The 17857-nt window shown below is 43.5% G+C and overlaps 1 protein-coding gene across 1 annotated transcript; it reads right to left on the reverse strand.

The window, feature by feature from the left end:
* Positions 1-1025: 1025 nt before the first annotated feature.
* Positions 1026-8193, reverse strand: tmem175 (transmembrane protein 175). The gene is made up of 10 exons (XM_018736885.2): positions 7765-8193; positions 6460-6498; positions 6015-6112; positions 5831-5882; positions 5225-5260; positions 4921-5004; positions 4655-4819; positions 4210-4288; positions 3443-3578; positions 1026-3070 (listed from the first exon to the last, which is right to left on the reverse strand). The coding sequence occupies exons 1-10, from the start codon at positions 7963-7965 to the stop codon at positions 2437-2439; spliced, it is 1524 nt and encodes a 507-aa protein (XP_018592401.2). The 5' UTR covers positions 7966-8193; the 3' UTR covers positions 1026-2436.
* Between the last annotated feature and the right edge of the window lie 9664 nt (positions 8194-17857).

Here is a 17857-nt window from a genome sequence, read left to right on the forward strand (position 1 = left end):
CTGCCCTGTACAGCATTATGGCTACCAACACTTAAGTTTAAAAAAAAAAGAAAAAAAACCCACAAACAGTTTTAGTATAAAAAAGTTCAAGAATATGAATGAAAACAATAAAAATTGGGCAGATACTTTTGATATACAACCAATATACCTACATTCACTGTCTGTCCAAACAAGTCCAGCTTCATCTTGAACACACTTGTTAAACACAACAGATATAAATCCATTAAATACAAATGCTCAACTTGTTTTTGAAACTGATATTTAACTAATATAATAAATTTTTCTTTACACGTTTTCTTCTATTTAACTGTGACAAGTCAAATGCTAACATTTTCACGTCTTCAAAATTGTTTAAGCGCACAATTTACTGTTTACTTTCAGTGCATTTTTAATTATATATAGGTACTTAAATATAAAAAAGAAGTGCAAAACTTGAGTACCGTGGGTACCTTGATATCAAAAACTGACTAAATGCAATATACTTATATGCAATATAACCTCCTTTCTACTATAGGGCTTCTAATTCACTTTGAAACAGCTGTTCATGATGTCATGAAACCAGCAAATAAGTAACAATGTATAGAAAAGTCTATGAATTAAACATTTCCATTCAAAACATTTTCACAGTGATTGCTACCAAATGTGATCTAATTTGATGGTCCTCAACACACGATGGGGTTCTGTACTGACAACCCTGTTATAAATTAGTCAAAAATCCAGTTACATTAAATTAACCAGAAGGATGTATAAACAATGCATGAATGTTTGTTTTTTTTTTCCTTATTTCACACATTATTTATGTTAAAGTAATAGTAATACAGAACAGAATAAATGTACTATACATTATTTAATGTATATACATTCTAATATTTTCAAGATGTATTATTTTCACTTATTTCTAGATCTTTCATTTTTCTTTTCAATACTCACTTTTTTGCTTTCTAGTCATTTTAAATAAAAGGTAACTTGAATGAAATGACAGACAAAACATTCTGTAGATAAAAAAAATAAAATAAAAAGTGCTTTTGTAAATGCATAACAGTAACAATGACTGACAGACATAGTAAGTCAATAAGAAATTACCTTGCGGCAGCACCGGCCAACCAACGTTATCCTTCAAAGGACAGAGTGGTCGTTGTTAGACATTACGAACAAATGTTGGGACTCGATATTATGAGGTTAACAGGAAGGCTGTCGAAAGTCGAGCCGAGTTGTAAGTTACACATATTGTAAGTGGAGGACCACCTGGACCAGAACTAAACCCTAGTGTTTCCCAGGTTTAATTTTGTAATCAGCACAGTTATAATTACTGTTACTTGAAATGCAAAATATTCAGATATCCATTCTGAACAACTATACACTCATAATAAGACTGATCTATTAGTGCTTCAGGCTAAAGTCATTGAAAAACCTTACAGATCAACCACTTGACCCCTTGTATTCGTATATATCATCTAACTAGGCAACTGCACAACTACATTCCATTTCCAGATGAAATAAGGGAAATAAAATGTATTCCACTTTTCAACAATGGGATGAAGTGCAGATGAAGGTTTACCATGTGGCTGATCAGAGCCCTCAAGTACACTAACCTCAAATACCCTGCTGTTCTCCAAACACCTCCCTGCCGTAGACTTTCACACACTACAGTGGTCTGCTCCATTTTCCACCTACTCCCATAGTGACAGAAGGGGATACCTGTGTCATCAATCACTGCCTCATACCCCCCCTTAAGGCTTAATCATGCTTCCCCAATGTATCCTAAAACTGTACGTTTGGACGGAGACTATTTCTTGGAAAAACCTGAGACGCTCTCTTCCAACTAGTTTTTAGGGTCATTAGTCACACATGTTCAGTATCTATTATTTATTATTTCCAGCGCCTGGACGCCTTCTGTTAAATGCACCTTTTCCTTTCACAGTACCATCTATTGGTGTTTCCAAAGGTCCTTGAAAAATTCATTGGTCAGTTAAATTAAAAATTAAATAAGGCAAAATATAAGTTAAGGTATCATTCCTATGCAACACTTGAATTCTGAAATGAAAAAGTATGTAGATTATTGGTCCGAGACATGAGCCATCAGACTTTGGACAACAGATGCATTTGGTTAGTTGTGTGGTTATTCTCATGCGATATTCATATTCATATTCTTACACTTTTGGGTGCCCAAAGTTTTTGTATGGTTGTATTATGAGCAAATTAATTTTTTAACGTTTCAAGAGGAAACAAATGGCTTCGTTTTTTTAATTCTAATTTAAAGCTTTGAAGCCGCCCTGTTTAAAAAAATGTATTAGAGGAAAATAAGGAAGTGCAACTGGCAGGAAATTATGTGCGGTAAAACGCTCTGCGTGCCAACAATACCCGAATGCCACCTTTTCCTTTCTACCATCAATGCCCTGAAAGGACTTTTGATGCCACTGTGCATCAGCCTCCGAGCTAGGTGAGCACATCGCTGAAAGGGGCGGCGGGGTGGGACGGGCGGAAGAACCAGCGGAGCACTGCCAGGGCAGCCCTCACCAGGAGGCGCAGCAGCAGGAAGGCAAGCGGAACACCGATCTGCGCCAGGTGGAAGACAGGGGCACTGAACCGGCTCAGCACGCAGGTTACGAAGAAGGTCCCCAATGCCACGCATGGGTAGACCGCTAGCTTTGCGAGCATGAAGGTGTGATCCTGCCCCCCGTAGTGCACATACGGGTGCAACGTTTCCCGCTGGTTAAAGAGTGCCGCCACCCAGATGGCAAGCTGGAAAAGGCCAGCAAAGAAGATAATGACACAGCTGATCTGGATGGCCTCCAGCTCGTTGTGAGAGTGGCGGGGAAACTCGTGGGTGAGTTGGTAGGCCAGCGGCAGGCCACCCACGAAGGCTAGGGAGAAGGTGTTGAGGAGGCCCATCAGTCGGGTGCTCTTGGTCACATGCAGGAAGAGCGAGTGGTGGACAAACCAGAGCAGGCCCACGGTGGCAAAGGAGCCAAAGTAAGCCAGGTACTCGGGGCCAAACTCCTGCAGGGCATCCACCAAGCTGCTGTTGAACCTCTGCTGCACCTCCATGGGGTCTGGCACATTGTCCTCACTGCACACCCCAATGGCACATGGGGGAGGCGAAACATGGTCAAAACGTGGTCCTGAAGGTCTGGTCATGTTGTTACAACAGTCCCTTTACTGTGGAAGTGCTCACTAAGGTAAACAGAAGACTACCCATGCAGTGCCCAAAGAGGAACACATCAAATCAAACAGCTGCTTCTCTAAGGTCAGGTCCTCCGTACCGATTTGCTTAGGCTGAATGTAGTGGCTATGGCTCAAGGTAAAAAACATCGAGTTCTCTTCCAGCTTAAGAACTTGTTGCAGCTCAGTTTTTCCAATGTATGAAATGATTTGAACGCGTATCATGATGTATCAGAAACGAAGGGTAAATGACAAGAACGGGGAGCAGCAGTTGACTTACCATATGTCTAAGATGAGCAATGTGGCTACGATGGCATACACCCCATCGCTGAACGCTTCTACTCGCTCTTTGCTGAGAGGCTCGTTGGGGTGGTACGAGTAGAAGAGCATGGGGTCAGACGTTTCCTCACTTTGGCCTGAAAATACACACACATCCACCATGCAGTCTGCTTTTTATTCGGTAAAAGCAAAATAAATAAAATTTACATAACATCTGAAAATGAAGAAACCTTTCTTAAAATGTGAAACTCTTCTATCTTCTATTCTTTTACCAGCGGTTTCCTCAAGGTGTGATTTTAAATACCATCATGGACTGTAGACATTGCTCTGCACAATATAATGTGGAATTACTAATAATCATATCCACTAGACATGACCACTGGCTGTCTCTCTCACTTTCTCACACACACACACACACACACACACACTAAATGTTAATATAAACGAGCCTATCGAGACCCCAGTATTTTCATTATATTGGGTCTATGATCTAGCACTTTCTAATTAGGTACAAGTTCATCTGTAATCTAATCACACCTTTCCCCCTCACCTCTGTAGGACAGCTGATTTCCAAAAGTTAAAGTTCAGCAGTGTATTTTCACTGAGTCATTAACAGAACTGTACTTAGCACTGTAATCAACAGAGTGAAGAAACACCTGGAAATAGCAACATTATCATAAATGGAATAAATATTAAATATTTTTGTCTGTAGAATATATGAATTTATAGGTTTTTTAGAGAGTAAAACCTGTATTTTTTTTTCCTTACCAAAAGCTTTACTGTAACACCACTGCAAAAACTGGGAGATGTAAGGAAAGAAGATGACGACAGCCAGCAGAACATAGGACTGCAAGACAATGGGGAGAAACACAAAAAAAAGGGAACTTCAAAACGCCCCTCCGGGGAGAAAGAGTTATCGTTTCTGATCGAACGTGACCACTTTCCTTAGCCTATTCAATTTAAACTGGCCATGAAGCGTGATGCAAATCACCCGGGGCTTTTCATGCAATTAAAATCAAATTTTCAAATGAAATAACACTGAGCTGAGAATTTAATTTGCGGAAATCTACGTGGTTTTCTTTTTAAAATCCGCACACCCCCAGCGATGCTCTAGAAGCGACTTAAGACTTTCTCTAGGACTCAACTGCAATCTATAAATAGGCATTCCGTTAGATGAAAAGCAGTGCTGCTACCAGTGTGAAGTGCCACTCACCAGTGGGGGATAGATGAAGGCAAAAACACCGGCGAAGAAGCAGAAAGCAGGGACTCGTAAAATGACTTTCAAGATGTGGTGCTTATAAAAGGTCTGGTTTTGAGACCCTTGTATCTGGTCGTTGAGCAGATGAGGTCGGCTAAATCCATACAAAACGATGAGCGCCTGCCGAGAGGAAAGTATCGTTTCGCGGTTACGGACGCAGGCCTTTGCAGACAGACCATACCACCGTCCGTAGCCGATGTGCGGCATCGGCTCCGCAGTACCTGTATCAGACCAATCACGACGACACAGCTGCAGAACAGCAGAATTCCAAGGATGTTTTCTGGAAAGGCAGCCATCAAGGAGAACTAGAGGAGGAATTAAGATGTTTTGTTTCAGCAAAGAGTACCACGCTATCGTGCGGAAAACGGAACGGCCGCGACCGTCTAAGGCAGGCGAGCGTACGATTTATCGCTGATAAAATTAGGTGAATGAAAGGTTACACACTTCTCAGTGTGCCACTGGAGGTCATGTGATTGTGTTTCTGCTCCTTTTAAGATAAACAGTATAAACATGTATAGCACTCACAGTATACGGGAGGAATGTAATCAGCATCATACACGCCTGAAGGAAAAGAGCACAAGTCATATTACAAATAATGCATCATGAATAACTGATAAAATATTCAAAATTACTACTGCTTGGTTATTGTTGTGATGGCACAGGAAGTCGCAACTGGATGATGTGAGAGAATGTGGGTTTGATCAGTCTGTGTGGAATTTGCATGTTCTCCCGTGTCTGTGTGGGTTTTCTGCGGGTGCTCTGGTTTCCTCATACAGTTCAGGGGGATTGCCAACTCTAAATTGTCCTCAGTGTGTGAATGAATCAGTGTGTGTGTGTGTGTGTGTGTGTGTGTGTGTATGTGTCACTACCCTACGATGGAATGACATCCCATCCAGGGTGTACCCCCTTCAGCCTTGTACCCAATGCTTCTGAGGGGTAGGCTCTGGATCATTGTGGTCCTTCTCGGGACAAGCAGTTATTGAAATTGGATGGATGGATGGATGGATGGATGGATGGATGGATGGATGGATGGACGGACATCATCGTCATTGTCATAATTGCATTAAAGTAGATGCTTAATGATAGCAATGCCAAAGTGGCACACTCCCAGTCCACTGGACCTATACTTACAAGATTTAAAAGTGCAAGACAGTCATCAATACGTTCTATTACTTGGAATAATCTGTGAGAAAAAAGAATTTTATGACACTTAGTGTTCATTTACTTCAGATGTTGAGATATGAAGTGTTGATTTATCTCCAACACCTGCCTTTGAAATAATGTTGATTTCATGTAGGTGGTGAACAGTTCTTACCTGATATGAGCAGCCCATGCAACAGTCACTATTAAAAATGTCATCAGATAGACTGCGATCTTTGTGGTGAGATGCTGCTGCAAACTCTCCCTTAATTCCTAATAAATGGAAAAAAAGGTTGTTGAGTCACACAGCACTCCTGAACACTTTTGATTCTAGAACAATCTAAATTATATCCCCTGTACTTCAAACAAATGATATGGGAAAATTATTACTATGGATCGCTAAGCGGTTGAGTCATTTCTACATGGCAACTTACAGTGTTAGATGCTAAACAATGATGTACCAGTTTATACAGTGAGGTATTCTTACTTTATAAACTCAAAGTACCTTCATCAATGGTACTATCAGAGAAGTGGGATTTGAACCCAAGACCTTTAGACTGCAGTATGACAGTATGACCTACTTTAATATTTATACATACATACATACATAATATTTTTACCTCGTTGTCTTGAATTTTTGTGTGTGCAACAGGCAATATCTGAAAAGGAAAATAACTGTCACCACAACAAACCACTGATGATAAAAACCGGTCCTGCAAAGAAGAAATGCTGCAGTGTCACTGGTGCGTTTACTGGAGGATTTTGGGAACATCCTGACATTTCAGACCTGTGAAATGAAAGATGGACTAACAGGGGACATAGTGTCCAGGGGACTAAAAACTTATCAAGTCCTGGGGGACCAAAAAATGTTCATCAATTGCATTCAGTGGAGTTATAAAATAATACTGGTGAAGTATATTAGGCTTCAACACTGGGGGGTGGGGGGCACACCCTTGCCCCACCCCCTCACTGCTCCTGTGACACTATCAACGCATTACAACCCCCAGGCCAACACACTGCAGTCATCAAGAACAAACAGTGAAGTGCAGCATCCCCCCTAGTATCTGGGTGAGTGGTAGTCGGCGGGAGTGAGATACAGTGTTTGGCAGTCAGTGACAGTATGGGTCAGTGAGTGTCAGTAGGTGGCAGTGAATGGCAGTGGGTGGCAGTTAGCGCCAGTGGATGGAAGTCAGTGACAGTGGGTGGCAATCAGTGAGCAGCAGTGATTGGCAGTTAGTGACAGTACAGGTCATTGAAAGGCAGTCAGTGACAGTGATTGGCAAATCAGTGTCAATATGTCAGTGGATGGCAGTCAGTGATAGTGAGAGTCAGTGGCAGTGAGTGTCAGTGGGTTGCAGTCAGTGACAGTGAGCGTCAGTGGGTAGCAGTTAGCGCCAGTGGATGGAAGTCAATGACAGTGGGTGGCAATCAGTGAGCAGCAGTGATTGGCAGTTAGTGATAATACGGGTCATGAAGGGCGGTGAGTGACGGTGATTGGCAATCTGTGTCAATATATCAGTGGATGGCAGTCAGTGGCAGTGAGTGTCAGTGGGTGGCATTCAGTGGGTGGCAGTCAGTGACAGTGATTGGCAAATCGGTGTCAATACGTCAGTGGATGGCAGTCAGTGATAGTGAGTGTCAGTGGGTTGCAGTCAGTGACAGTGGGTGTCAGTGGATGGCAGTGAATGGCAGTTAGCGCCAGTGGATGGAAGTCAATGACAGTGGGTGGCAATCAGTGAGCAGCAGTGATTGGCAGTTAGTGACAGTACGAGTCAAAGGCAGTGAGTGACAGTAATTGGCAATCTGTGTCAAATATGTCAGCGGGTGGCAGTCAGCGACAGCGATTGGCAATCGGTGTCCACGACGATGTGTCAGCGAGCGGCAGAGAGACAGGGACGCTGCGGCGCTCCGACCGCGGATCCCACCATGACCGTGGCGATGATGGAGATGAGCGCGTCGCTGTACGCCAGCAGCCGGTGCGAGGACTGCGTGCTGCTGTGTCCCTCCCTCTCGGACAGAGTGAGACTCTCCAGGAAAGACTCGGGCCGCCGGGCGAAGCGCCTCTTCTTCTCCATCTCCTCGTTGACGTGATGCTCGATTATCTCTCCGTCCCCGTCCTCTCCCATTGCCAATGATTGCAGCGACCGGCAGCAGACGCTGGACGACACCCTGCTGCTGCTGCGAGCGCTTCGCGCACGTAAACAAGGAAGCGCGTGTCCCGCCGGAAATGACGCAAGCAGGAAAAGCCGCAGCCTCGATTTAAAGAGATGGCGAAGGGAAAAAAAAGGCTGGAGGCGCTGACGCGTTTTGGGCTCGTGCTCTAAGAAACTTGTTTCTACACACCGAGGAAATACATGTTATAAAATATATTATTTTCAATATAATACGGGGAGAGCCGGTAGTGTTGTCTCTGGGACTATCTAACGCGTTACAAAAAGTCCGAATCCCACCACTCTTGCTGTAGTAGCTTGTGCCAAGTTGTGCGTAAGTAATCTCGTAAAGTTGCTCCATCAATCAGTCGACCTTGGAAAAAAGGTTTCAGGGGAATAAGGATGTCATAGCTATGGTAACAATAACATGGACTCTGACCACACATCTGAGGTCACAAGAATGTGCCAGTAGTCCAAGTCCAACCCTTACAGTGAGTCAGTGCACTACTCTCATAGACTCTATGATAAAGGATGATTTTGGTTCACGAAAATGTAAAGCTCTGTAGAACTTGGTTGGTGGGAGCAGCCCTGAACTCATTATACGTATTTCCCAAGTGAAAATGGCTCTGGATCTGTGAATATAGAGCATTTTAAAATTGCAAGCAACTATAAACCTATGGCTTTTCGCTGAATCGCCCGCTGACTTGACTTAACTTGTATTGATGTCTTTATAAATGGCGCGACGCTTTAGCGCCGTTTCCTCAAGTGACCAGCAGGGGGAGCCGTTCACCAAAACACCACTCAAGTCCCCCAGGGAGCAGCAGAATTCCAGCACAAGGAGCAGGGGCGCACAGGAAAGGTGGAGGGAAGAATGAGCACTTCTCACTCTTCCCTGGACATCAGTCCTCCAGTGGGAGCCAGCTTAAAGAAGAGATATCCAACATAAGAGGCGGCGACCCCGAGGGATCCGCACGACTTGGGGAAGAAAGCGAAGGAAGGACACCCTGCCTTTATGTTCTTCAAATCCACTCACCTCCAGCTGTACTACATATGGACTGCAGTGTCATTGTCTTAGGAGACACTTTCTATCGATGTGCTTTGCTGCACTGATGAAATGAGCTGACGAGGACAATGCATCCTGCGTTATTACGTGCCTGCATGTGCTCGGTGTGGTGGCTGTTGCTTGTGGCTCCGGAACCAGACCCAGCGGATCGGAGTCGCTAGTCACTCGTGCCACCAGCAGGATGACAGCGGAAAAGGATGCCTACGGCCTACATTATATTCTGATATTATCGAATCCAGCTTAATAATTATAAACACGTTGAAAAATACGTCTAATGGATTCATTCGGGAGAGTTTGCGTTAGATCTGTGTAATCTCTTGAAGAGAGATTGTACCACAAAAATTGTGAGTTCCTGGAATCCCATTTAGGGGGTATAAAGTGCACCGGACCATTTTGATTTTTCTTTCTAATTATTTTTAGGGAAGGCAGTATGAAATCATTATGCAGGCTGGAGAAGGTATGCAGCAAACTTTCAACAGTTTCTTGCAACATATGTGAGAAGTTATACTGGAGCATGTGGGTGTATTTTGAGGCAGATACTACTGAGTCACTGTTTTTCTCTTGTAAGACCTCTGTTTCTTTTCCATTCAATTGAAAACAGGCAGACCCACACACATACTGCACGCAGAATGACAAACACTTCATAAATTTCCCACTGAAACAGTGTTTAATGCATATTGCAGTCCTTAGCAGGATTCAGTTTCAGCCCCAGATAGAAAAATTGTATATTTCTGTCATGTTGACATAAGCACATTAGGTATTTGTATAATGGTCTGCTTTATATTAAAATCCTATTTAACTGACAGAAAAAAAAATAAGTATACATAATTAGACAATAACACATTACAGTATGCGGCAGGTTCAGCCAGTGCCTGCTGTGTGGTGGGTCTGGGGTTCGAGTCCTGATTGGGGTGCCTTGCGATGGACTGGCATCCTATCCTGTGTGTGTCCCCTCCCCCTCCAGCCTTGTGCCCTGCGTTGTGGGTAAGGTGCCGGTTCGCCACGACCCCACTCGGGACAAGCGGTTGTTGAAAATGGATGGATGGATAGATGGACGTTATAGTGACATTTGAAAATGCTGTAAAGATTCATCTTGTAGGAGGACAGTAGAGTGTGAAATGCTGCCAGTGAGTAACTCACGTAACCTTTGCTTCAAGAAAGTATTTCTGTTGTTAAGTTCTCAGTCATCAGGTTAAACAAGTGCCTGCACATAGACCCTTTAGCACAAAGGATATCTATATATACAAATAATCACTAAGGATGCAACCTGCTTGAGACCAAATGGGTGCTTTAGATTAAGTAAATTAATTGTAAGTAAAGTATTTTTTTACCTTTGAGTTGTGTGTCACTTTGGAGAAAAGTGTCTGGCAAATACATTAATATAAATGTATTTTGCAGTATGTCAGGGTTCTAACAAGCTCAACAAACCAGCACAATTAACAACAAGCTCTATATTCAAACAGATTTACACAAATTTCTCTCTGTCTAAAACAATTTAACCATCTTTTAAAAATTAGTTCTTTGATAAGTAGTGAAACAAACTAAAGAGAATTTAGCTGCACAAAACTGGCTGGATTAGTGAGCAGCGACGCACTACTTTGACCCTTGACACGACAGCAATTGAAGTGTTTGGAAAGATATCGCAGTACTGCCTGGCAAAAAAAGCAAATCGATATTTTTTGAAAGTCATTTAAAATTGAATGAACATGTTTCAGCAACATCTGAAGAAAAAAACATACATTTCAAAAAAATTGAAAAGACAATAGGTTGTGACAGTTTAACACAGTTTGGGGGAGGAGCTTAAGCAGTTTACAACCTGCCACGTGGAGAACTCCTCCTGGCGTCGGAAACCACCCCACAAATGTCATCCTTGGGTTAAGAAATCATAGTATCCAGAGAAGTCCACAAAAGACATGAAAATATCCAGGCTCTACAGCTGTATGCTGGGCTTTGTGATCATCTTGCACTACAGTACTAGTCTCCTTTCCTGTCATCCTGAATTTGTAAGTAGGGTCAACATGTTCTGGAACAGCCTTAGGTTGCCCTCTGTGCTTTCAGTAAATCCATATCAGCTCTATCCATGGCAACATGTCCTGTTGAAGGCTGAGCAAATATTTGTGCATGTCTATATATCAATGGAACTATTTTTTTGCCATGATCAATACACGATACACAAAAATGAGAAAGAACAACACTTTGCTCAAATCACAAATGTTCTAATGTATAACATGCCCATAAAGTGAACACCTACCATACTATAATTTCACTTTCTGATCTTTAGATTTCAATTACTTTATCAACGATTGTGTAATATTAACAGACTTGGATATTCTATTAATTTTGGAATTAATGTTTTTAGTTCTTCTTTGTCATCTTGTGCAGTGGTAATAACATAAAAAAATCAAACATTAAAATAACAATTAGTATGTTGTTACGTTTAAGCTAAATGTAATGGGCCATTAGTACATCTGAATGACTGTAATACAATTTTACATTCCACAAACACATGAAAATAAAAGATAGAACATAATGATAGTGCTGTTTTATCAAGCTGTACTTTTGTATTATTTATTTAATTAGTGTTTAGTTTTTCCCTTCCCTGATCTGACATATTTTCCTCACTCCAGGGTCTGGTTGTCTTTGTCTTTCTTGTTTTGCCCTACAAAAACTAAGAAGAGCTTCCAGGATGTCTTACTTGTCAAACCCCAAGTTATTTATCTTCAAAGATGGTCGTGGGGAAGGTTTGAGTCTCTATGCAGCTCTGCTCGCTGTGAGCTTTCATCGTCACCAGGGACGTCCGTAGCTGAATTCCAGTTCCACAACTGGAGGAACATGTGAGAAGATCAGACATTAAAGACTTAACAGTCTCTCCATCGCTGTTTTTTCTCTGCCTGCTTTGCTCTAGCAATAAAAGTAGTCACGACTTTGTATGTTAAGAAAGGTGTGAAAAAAAATCATTAAGGGAGTTGAGGTTGCGTTGTATGAGCTGCAGTGTGAGTAATTACATGTGTTTTGCTCTCGATGTATCTCCTGAAGGGAATTTCAGGAAAAGACCATAATAACCAATGCAGGATTGTTTAATGAGGCCTGGAATGACATGGGGAGGGCACATGTACCACATTTACCACATTCCCCCCTTGCTTCTAATGTTTTGCCTTTAGTGCAGCACTGACAAACACAGGTAGAGACAGTTCACTTTTACTGTTTCTGTTATTGTTGCTTAGCTGATGCTTTGATCCCAATCATCTTGCTCTTTTACCTCTTTATATAGTTGCTGATTTCATGGCATCATTTTAGATGAAGTACCTTTCTCAAGGTTACTGCAGCAGTCCACATTTTCGAACCTGAACCAGCAACCATCACATCATAAGTGAGTTCTTTCCTATTATGTGGGGTATCTGCCTGCAATACATGGGCTGAAGGTAATTAATGGGTTAATGTACTGGATAATCTACGTGGCACAAATGACCCTTGTGGTATAAAATGAAAAAAAGGTAATGTCCTAACATAACTTACTATAATTTTGATGTGTTCTAAAGGTTATTGCTAATTCAGACACCAAGGTAATCATTACTGCCTAACTATATCAGAGTGCCACGTTCCCTTATGTACATCTTTTGTAAAGTGAACTATATTAAAAGTTTATTTTAGGATGCAATTCCAGGAAGCTTTGCAAATCTACATGGCTTCACAGTCATTATCTTTGGTGATGCAAAAATTAATACAAATTAATTAATTAGTTCATGTTAATTAATTAATCTAAAGGGGATTTTCTAGCCTTCCGTTGCTGTGGCAAAGCACTAGTAACAGCAGATAAGTCAGGTTTTGAATTTGTTCTGCATGTGGTATTCTGTTTCGAAGCATCTTGGCGGTGAAGAAAGGAGGCATAATGCATTGTTGTTTTTAATGCTTAATTAATTATGCTGCAGAAGGGGCAGCTGGTAGTGTAGTGGTTAGAGCTATTGGCCTTGGACCTAAAGGTTGTAGGTTTGAGTCTCACCTCTAGTTGTAGTACCCTTGAGCAACATGCTTACCCTGAATTGTTCTAGTAAAATTACTCAGCTGTACAAATGGATAAATAATTGTAATCTTAACACTGTAAGTTGCTTTGGAGAAAAGTGTCAGATAAATGTAAAGGTCTGAGATAATGACTGAAATATATTGAATATGATTTTTTCATTGCTCAGTCAATCACATGTAGGTGGAATATTAGATAATTCAACCCCAGCTGATTAAACTGTATGTGTAGCATTTTATTATTTGTAGTACCCTGGCTATTCATGTTACAAATTTTTGTACATACAGTTTTCAAGATTATGTATTTTTAATTGTATTGGAATCCTGCTCAGTCTGTGTGGAGTTTGCACGCTTTACCCGTGTCTGCGTGGGTTTCCTCCAAATGCTACAGTTTCCTGCCAACATCCAAAAACATGCCGTTGAGATGAAGTGGTGACGCTAACTTGCCTGCAGTGTGTGAAGGGGTGAGGGAGTGCGTGCGCATGTGGCTGCCCTGTGATGGATTGGTATCCTGTCTAGGTTGTAGGGTTTGGATCCCCGACTAGGAAAGCTGTTAATGTAAATGGGTGTATTTTTCAGCTATGTGTAACTCTCTGGGGTACACCAAATCCGGGGAGTGACCGAGCGGGAGGCGGTACAGGGTGCACTGGGTTTTTAACAGAAATGTAAAACAAGCAGTGCACACAACACGTAACCAAACAGACGAAAAGGAGCTTGCGCCTGCAGTCTAAATCACCGGTTAGTCCAGCTCTTATTCAGCAGTGGGAAACTCCTTTCCTCCGTCAGTCAGTTGAAACGCTTCCGCCACACCTAGGCCTTGTCTCTTCCTCAGGTGCGGCCCATAATCCGGAAGATGCGTGAGGCCTGCGCTCCCGTGCACCACAAAAACGCTCCTCACAATTGCTTTGTCTCGGTACGTTTTCGGTAGAATGTTGCTGAAACAGCAAGGAGGTGCAGGCACATTTTGGTTTTAAACATAAAAATGTGACGTTTATCGCCGCGGCGTGGAAGTGCAGTACTCTCTCAGCGAAAAGCAAAGCAGTAGCTACCTGGGGAGTAACAGATACGTCTCCGAGTCCGAAGCCAACGATGAACACTCAGCCGGAGGTACTTGGCTTCTTACCTGTCATTCTGTATGGCATCAGATGCTTTTGAGGACAACAGGCAGCGCGCCTACGTCTCGTAGCACTGCACCCTCGCCTCTTATGTTCCGCTGAAGGGTTTTGACCTCCGCGCTGACGTGCACGCCTTTGTGCACAACCACTCATGTCTGACACCGAAGCATCTTGCCTCAGTGGTTGTTCATCCTGGGCAGTGTGGTAATGTCCTCTTAATGGCTCCGAAGCACGGGTGCATTTGGCCGTTTTTTCCAGTTCAAAGAACGAAAATGCTCTCCTAAAGGGGGCTCATCTGCAGGAATCTCACTAGTCTGTAGTTGTTGATGGTAGCCTGCATATCAGGTCGGTGTAACCGTGCCTTCATGATGAGTGTTAGTGAGTTAGTGACCCCACCGCGAAACAAAGCCCTAACACCTCAGTCTACTTGTTAGCAGTGATTTAAAATTCAGAGACGTTTGCCAAATGCTCTGGAATGACATGATTTTAAGGAAATGTTAATCCTATAATAATAATTGCAATAAATTTAAAATTTTAAGACACGTCATCATAAAAATTCCCATAAATATTAGTATTTCGCCCTTGTTTTCTGGTTGTGACGAAAATAAGTGGAATAGTGGGCCAACAAACCTCACGTGTTCATCCTATAGCGTATACCGATCTGAAAGCAAGGCTCGGATTTCTTTCGTGTCTCATCGTGGCTGAATTTTTTTTGTTATTCCAGACTGACGTTGCAACACTGGAACATTAAATGATAAATTATTTCTTTTCTAGTTGTAACGAAGGCGTCACGATGTCATTAACACAAGAAAAAAATGAAGAAAAATGTGTGAATGTGACTGGACGAATAAAAATTGAACCTAAATCAGACAGACTTGTGCTTTCCACACTGGGCTACGGTAAGTTTTAGGAGCTCGGATCCATTTGCCAACCAGCTGCTTTTCTGCACCCCCCACAGCTTTGCTACTGGGGGCACAAATCAGCGTCAGTAACAGCATCCGCTACAAAACAAGGGCACCCGCTTTAAATGTGGCCATGATGGAGCACTTGTGCAAAGTGTGCCCAGCTGCTGCGGTGGTCTGCGAATCCCCAGCCGTTAGTATTTCTCCGTATCCCCGAGGAGGCGACACTGGTGCAGTGAAGATCGAATAAAACTCTCTCAAGAGTTTGCATCTGGCCCTGGGGGCTTGAGGCCAGGATCCGGTGCGTTGACGGGAAATCTGAAGGAACTTGTGTTGTTAGAGTCATTTCTGAAGAAACAGCGGCTCGACCAGATTCCCGTTGCCCTTTCTGCTCGTTTTCTTCAGACATTCGGCGAACGGATTGCGTGGCTGTCCGGCTCCCGGCGGTATTATGTGTCAACGTGCGGCCAATTAGAGGAGAGCAGTCGGCGAAACGGCCGGCCGACCCCTACATCAAAGGGGCCGCGTACACACCTCGCTCCACATGTCTGCCTCTCCCGAATTAAAGGCTTACTGGACGGAGTCTCCGCCCCCTGTGTTGAGGAGAGCCATTCGGGTGGACGAGGGCCGCGTGTATCACAAGTGGGCTGTCGGTCATTATTGCGCCGGTGGAGGGGGTCAGGGCTTTACAGAGAGCAGCGGGTCACGTGCACATTAATCCCTGGATTATGACTCTCGGAAATACAAATTGATTTGAGTCAGGTAGACTGGAAACGGCGATTATAAATAGTTTCCGCCGTAAGAGGAGGGATTAGATAATTGCAGATGTTCAAAAAGGCAGCTGATGGATACGTCACGAACGTGGGACAGAAATATTCTTCGTTCATAGAAAGAGGCAGGCTCGCGTGAGCCCGAGACAAACTGTTCGAAGAAGGGAAGTTTCACGCGGTCATGGGACATTTGTATTGTCCTTTTCCTCTTTTGCGTGAATTCACTGAAGAAGAGGGAATCCTCTTTTTCAGAAAGCAGAGAGTGACATGCTAATCCCCTGGGCTTGGATGAATAAAACCGATTATTCCCCCCTTTCTTAGTAGACGATAGATGACATTTCCATCAAGCCCCAACAGGTCACACAGGCTCAATGTAGGTCGGACGCTATTGGGGAGGGGGGGCTTGAGCTCAGTAAGGTGACCAGGCACAGATAAATGTCTTTTTTTTGCTGATGAATTGCTGCAGCAAGAAGGGAGTTTTCTCCTTTATTCTCCTGTCACCTGCCCACCACCTCCTGGGAGTCTATACAGCAAGAGATGAGATACTCTAGTTACATTTTAAATGTAAAAATGCACCTGTGCTTGCATTTTGATGCATGACAGAAGGTGGGTGGAGGGGTTATAACGCATATACAGGTCATGGAGAGCTGTTCGCTTGCTGTATGTTTGTTTTAGTGAGTATCCGGGTATTCGGCGTGTGCCGAGAGAGTTGGCGGCAATAAGAGGCGCCGAAGTGGCGCAGAGAAGCTCTCTTTGTATACAACACAAGCACCTCCTCATGCTTCCGTAAGATGTGTTCTGAAGAGACCGGTCCTCCCGGTCCTCCTACTCACGCACCGTAGAACGTGGGGAACGGAGAACCACGCATCGTTTACCATCAGCTGTTTCCTCTTAGAGTGCGTGTGACAAACACTGTAAACACTGTCGCTGGTGTTGCGAGGGACTGGATTTCCAACACAAAACCAGTCCTTGCGTGACGCCAGTTTAGTTTGCCCTGAAAACAAAAAGGCGAAAGAATCTGGTGCAGCCGGTTTTGGAACAACAACAGCAAACGTCACGCAGGGTCTATGTGTTTTTTTTGCAACCATCAGGCAGCTGACGCCGGTGATTTACTATGGCTTGTATGTGTAAATAATTCAAACTGAAGAGCAAGTGGCACTCTGGAGCAGCACTTGTGACCCAAGATTACTTTCAACTGTATTGTTCAGCCAAACAGGGGGGTGCAGTGGTGCTGCGGGTTTGGCCTTTGCCTGCTCTCTGGTGGGTCTGGGGTTCGAGTCCTGCTTGGGGTGCCTTGTGATGGACTGGCGTCCCGTCCTGGGTGTCCCCCACCCCCTCCAGCTTTGCACCCTGTGTTGCCAGGTTAGGCTCTGGCTCCCCGCGACCCCGCTTGGAACAAGCAGTTTCAGGCAATGTGTGTGTGTGTGTTCAGTTGGGCAGTGGTTAGTGCACTGTTGCCTTGCAGGCCTGGGTTCAAATCCCACCTCTTGCTGTAGTTCCCTTGACCAAGATATTTACCTTACATTGACCCACTTAGAGCTCAGCTGAGTAAATGGGTAAGTTTTATAAGTGTATGTACCTTAGTGTACAAACCTCACGTTGTAAATCACTTTGGACAAAGGCAGAAAAATGAATTGAGAGCATAAGAGCGTTCTTGACCTCACAGTATTTACTGTACCCATCTGCACGAATGCATAAAAATGTTGCGCTCTTTCGCTTGTCCGTGAAACAGGAAACTTCAAGAGGAAAAGTGATGAGCAGAACAGAACCTCACTGGAACCAAAGGTCCGCTGCTTCATTAAAGAGACTTCCGAGAATGCAGCACCTCGCACTTTGTCATCGGCTCTTACTGTAATCGCTCATTGGGATGGCTGGCAGGTGACGCAGGGGGCTGAAGTCACTTGTACCACAAAAGCCCTGGTGTAATACCAAAGGAATGGCAACGTGCTCAATGGACTGCAGTGCAGCAATGGGGCTGTAACATTTGGATCTGCCACAGAT

This window comes from Scleropages formosus, chromosome 6, assembly GCF_900964775.1.
Source record: "Scleropages formosus chromosome 6, fSclFor1.1, whole genome shotgun sequence".
NCBI lineage: Eukaryota > Metazoa > Chordata > Actinopteri > Osteoglossiformes > Osteoglossidae > Scleropages > Scleropages formosus.